Genomic DNA, 4,849 nt, shown 5'->3' with positions numbered 1-4,849 from the left:
TTCACCCCTGACAGATAAGGGGATTCAGCAAGCCGAAAATGCGTCAACGATACTAAACACTGAGATAAGCGAGGGCCTGCTTCTAAACCATGTACTTGTGTCGCCGCTAGAACGTGCATTGCGAACATTTACTGTCGCGTATCAAAACCAAAGTGCCAACATCAATCATTTTTCACTGGAATTGCCACGTGAGATGCTAGGCATTCACACATGCGATCAGCGCCGCAAGATTTCTGAAAAGAGACTGCAGTACCCGCAGCTAGAGTTTTGCGGCTTCGAAAGCGATGAAGACCTGTTGTGGACCCCCAATTATCGTGAGTCCGACGCTGAAATCGACAGTCGCGCGACCAAGTTCTTGGACACGATCTTTAATCTGCCAGCGAAGAATGTGGGTGTTGTTTCTCACAGCGTCTTTGGTGCTTCGCTTCTACGTGTGATTGGCCATCGTGCGTATACCATTGGAACTGCTGAGTTCCTGCCGCTTCTTATCGAGAAAACTACAACGATTTGATCGACTCATCGTCTTAGTATTTCTTGATCAGCCGTCGCACATCCAGAAAGAGCGTTTCAAAATGCGGCTAGTTTTTCAGTCTTTTCTTCTTGATTAAATATATTACGCCTACCTAATTTCGGATTTCGGACTTTGATTTGCTAGACGTAATGTTGATTTTTTTTATTTTATCAAGTGTTGCTATGTTAGACACTTGGCGCAAATTTTCAGTCTATAGATATTTTATTTTCCGCGAGCGAATCAAATCTTGGGCATTACAGATTATTAGTATTTCAGTTTAATTTGGCAAAATATAGACTGCTACAGAATTCAATGCGAGCCATAATCAGCTTCCGAGTGCAAATCTAAAGATTGAGTTGTGATGGCAACTAAACGCTTAAATCCCGACAAGGATCAGATTTATACTCATGTGCCCAAGTCAGTTTTATGTCTTTTCACGCGGTCGTGAAAGCCCTCACAATGGATGCGCTCGTTCTTGAGATGTTGCAATGCTCGGCGATACCATCTCAATATTTCGCCGCTCTCGAAAAGAAACAGGTTGCAAGAACTCTTGAGCATCGTAAGACGCTTCTACCATACCATCCAGACGAAGTAAGGAGAGACTGATGAAAGGTCTATTAGCAGACTTAGTGCTGTGCTAGTTACTTCAATTTCATTAGACTATATTATCATTTAATGTTCGATCTCCGCCACACGTTATAGCAACCAACATTTCCGTCTTCGCCAATATGCTGGCCCCTGCGCACACCAAATGGAGTTTGCCCCACCTCCTTAACATGATCCGCATCACAACTGACCACTATGCAAACAGCCCTTGAAGTCCACGAGATTGTTGTAAAGCGTAAACATCTTGATCACAGTAAAGGGCACAATGGCACCAATAAGGCAGCCACTAGAAAGCCAGAGACGTGGCATACCCACATGAGGCCCTCGCCTGCTCTGCCAATATGCCACAAGCACTGCGCTTATACCGCTGCCCAGCGATAGAGGCCCTTGCACACGTGCCGCGTGGAAATACATATGTCTGAAGAAGGGTGTCTGAAACGTCAACTCGTCCGTCTCAATGAGCGCCGGGTGTGTAGCTGAAAATTTACTTGCAACCAGCGGCTCTAGAGGAAAGGGTGCGTCACTTGATGTAGGGAATCTTAGCATGGGCATCGATCTCGAGGTGTTGGCGCCGGTGACTGCCACTGGGCTGGATGGTATTTTCGCTGGCGCCTCATTTAGTACACAATGCAACGCTTGATGGAATAAAGCCAGATGAGCGCTTCTTCTTTTAGGCCTGAATGTGTTTGGCACTAGAATATAGAAGTAAACATATTTCTTAGAACGAGGTGTCGAGCAAACCCTGGGATATCGACATCACCTTGTATTTTAATCAGCCGTCATACAGAATCAACACACTGCGGCTTTCGTGATAAGGCTACGAATCGCTCGATATTATCTTGACATCAACTGACTTTAGATACGTGACCATCTCTTCTTTCAGCATCTTTCTATCCCTCAAATTCAGAGCGTTTTTGAAAGCCTCACGGTGATCAACCGAAACAGCCTTTCTCAGCAAACGCACTTGATGTTCTTCTTCGAGTATCGATCTAAAAACATTCGCCAATTTCTTTTTGTCCAATGCCTCTAGAAACTCATTCACCTGTTCTTTTTTCTCTAAGGCTGCCCGAAACAACTTCACACGATCATCATCCTTGATAGCCACTCTAAGAAAAAATACTAGATCAATATTCCTTAATACCGCATCGAGCACCTTCGCCAGATTCGTATCACCCAGTGCCGTCGTAAATTTCGGCATGCATCCCTTGTCCTCCAAAACCGATCTAAATTCCATTAAATGATTAGGATTCTCCACTATCTTCTTAAGCAATTGCACTATCCCCTGATCGTTGAGAATCACCTCGAGCGACTTCGCCGTATTTAATTCTGTACTGCTCAACATGTCCTCAACCAAATTGAATCGTGCTTCTAGCTCTAGAGCTTTTTCAAGCAACGTTACACGTTTACCATCCAACAAAGACAATTTAAAATACGGCAATATTTTCTGCATATTCGTGACCAACGCTTGGAGCTCTTTCTGGTTCAGCTTCAGCTTAAAATCACCGTGGGTCAGAAGCAATGGAAGATTCTCCAGATGCTTATCATCATCCAAGCTTGCTTTCAGCAATCGCACTAGTTCCTCTTCATTAAGCTCCGCCTTGAGCGATTGCATGAGATCGTTGTCATTCATCACCGCCATCAACGCTTTCCCTACTGTCTCATAACCCAACTCTTTTTCAACTGAAGCGACCTGATTCTCTGCCTCCAAAGCCTCTCTGACCAGCTTCGCAAGATCAGGTGACTGCAATGCAGCTTTAAATAAACGCATTTGATCGTCAGTAAGCATCGACCAATCAATTTCTTCTAAGTCTTTAGTTTCAGGGCCAACATCCGCCGATAACATTTTCAGAAAAAAATCGATTTGTTCTTCTTTCTTCAACAATTCTGTATGACTTAGGAAGAAATATAGCTGACGCCCCACAAAGACACGACTTTTTGACTCGTGCTCAATGAAGTTAAATCGAGTATAGGCAGCATACTCAAGCCCACGATCGCGTTTTAACATCCAAGATAACTTGTGGAGGTCGTAACGAGATTCCCCTAAGTTATTAATTTGCAGTGATTGTAATCGATACCCTAGTTCGCGGGTCCTGTCAAAACGCACCAAGTTCGATATCAAACGAAAGACATAATAGTAGAGATCAACAGCAGACTGGTAAGTTCCGAGCCAAGTTATCAAATCACCTCCGTTACGATTAGCAGTAAGGAATCGAGCGACGTCCTCAAGGATTGAAGCCTGGTCAACCAAAATGCCCTCGAAGCTAAATAGTTTGCCGGCATAGGATAGCAATAAAACATGCAGCCCATCTTTAAAAAATCCTTCTAGAGCTTCGTCCTCCACATGACTCATCAGACAGTCAAATACCGTTGATAGTTTCGTTTGAATATGCAGCAATTGATATTGTGCATCCTCGGTTGTCGAAGAGTCTTTAAGGAATTTGGAGATGGTCATGCGGGCAAACAGTTTCAAATCTCCGTCATCAGACTCGAGAAGTTTCGCTAAGTGTGCGAATAGCTTCTTAGTTTCATCTAAACTCCGTCCATTTTTTTCCAGCAGAGCCTTCGCATCATTTTGAGTCGACTGGAGACTATTGGTAGCTTCTTTAAATAGCAAATGGCTGCGTAAATACAGCGGGATATTCTTTTTGATGGAGTGAAGCATTCTCATCTCCCCACCAGCTTCATCAATGTCAAAATTGTCTTGCTCACTATCATCGTAGTTCTCCAATTCTCCTTCTGCAGCGGTCAAGCTACTATTTGCAGAAGGCAGCGGATAATTCAATTGATGTACAATCACGACTGGGTCTTGGAGCTGGACTATACTCGAGTTAGACGCGGAGGATATACTGACATCAAGCAGGAAAACAGTCGAAAGGATTGGCACGAACATCGTCAAGAATATTGGGAAAAGATACGCAGGAAACCAACTGGGTCAGGCAGACGTAGCCTTATGATTTGTCCATCACGAAACCTGGTCTTTCCGGACAGAATCTGGCACAGAAAATTCCTGGGCTGTTCTTTTTCAAACTTTATTTATGGGCAGAAATCAAGCTGGTGCTATCACAGCAAATTTAAAGCTAACACAACGCGCATTCTGGTGCATCTCTTTATAAGTACGTTAAGATTCAGTACATAAATATGAACGGATGGGTGGTTAACAACATAATAACGATATTCTTTTACAACTTCATCAAAATCAAGTGTTTGACAGTAAAGGAAGTAAATTGATTGCATACAAAATGGCTGACATTGCTCTCTACAAATCATCTCAAAAGTTAGGCAACAATGCTGATGTCGCAGCTCTGTCTACATTTGTCCGAGCAGAAATGGAATCAGATAAGCCAAGTGAGAAAATCTCGATCGAGAATTCATTAAACGGTGTATAGGGTTCAATGAGGGTTTCTCATCCTTAGTGATTTATAGACCAGATTACGGCAGTGATAAAGTCGCGACGGTAAAATACGGCAGCGTCAATCCATTGAAACTTAAAAATATGCGACTTTTCGAACATCTCAACAAATAGGTCATTCCTTACAACGTCTATGATCACGTGACGAACAAGCGCACTTAAGCCATCCTGAACAGTGGTAACTACTGCCACTGGGAACTCAATATAAGGATGACTCGGGCAACGAAGGGTCGTCTCGGACACGTCTTAGTCGTCAAGGACGAGCGCGATCTCAAAGAGGCGTTGTAACGGGGTTATACGTACCCTGATAACAGGGAGGGGGG

General features: G+C 43.6%; 3 protein-coding genes across 3 annotated transcripts; 1 reads left to right on the top strand and 2 right to left on the bottom strand.

Moving 5' to 3' along the window:
• Positions 1-193: 193 nt before the first annotated feature.
• PHALS_06817 (Predicted phosphoglycerate mutase) lies at positions 194-511 on the top strand (the record flags this gene model as incomplete). Its single annotated transcript, XM_024720171.1, has 1 exon — positions 194-511. One exon carries the CDS (start codon positions 194-196, stop codon positions 509-511), a length of 318 nt encoding a protein of 105 aa, XP_024585396.1.
• A 786-nt stretch (positions 512-1,297) lies between these two features.
• Positions 1,298-1,669, bottom strand: PHALS_06816 (Protein of unknown function DUF1772; the record flags this gene model as incomplete). The annotated part of the gene is made up of 1 exon (XM_024720170.1): positions 1,298-1,669. The coding sequence occupies one exon, from the start codon at positions 1,667-1,669 to the stop codon at positions 1,298-1,300; it is 372 nt and encodes a 123-aa protein (XP_024585395.1).
• A 265-nt stretch (positions 1,670-1,934) lies between these two features.
• PHALS_06815 (uncharacterized protein) lies at positions 1,935-4,007 on the bottom strand (the record flags this gene model as incomplete). Its single annotated transcript, XM_024720169.1, has 1 exon — positions 1,935-4,007. One exon carries the CDS (start codon positions 4,005-4,007, stop codon positions 1,935-1,937), a length of 2,073 nt encoding a protein of 690 aa, XP_024585394.1.
• Between the last annotated feature and the right edge of the window lie 842 nt (positions 4,008-4,849).

The sequence above is a fragment of the Plasmopara halstedii genome, assembly GCF_900000015.1.
Source record: "Plasmopara halstedii genome assembly, contig: Scaffold_3060, whole genome shotgun sequence".
NCBI lineage: Eukaryota > Oomycota > Peronosporomycetes > Peronosporales > Peronosporaceae > Plasmopara > Plasmopara halstedii.
The sequence above is the reverse complement of the archived record's forward strand: the minus strand, read 5'-3'. Positions and strand labels throughout refer to the sequence as shown.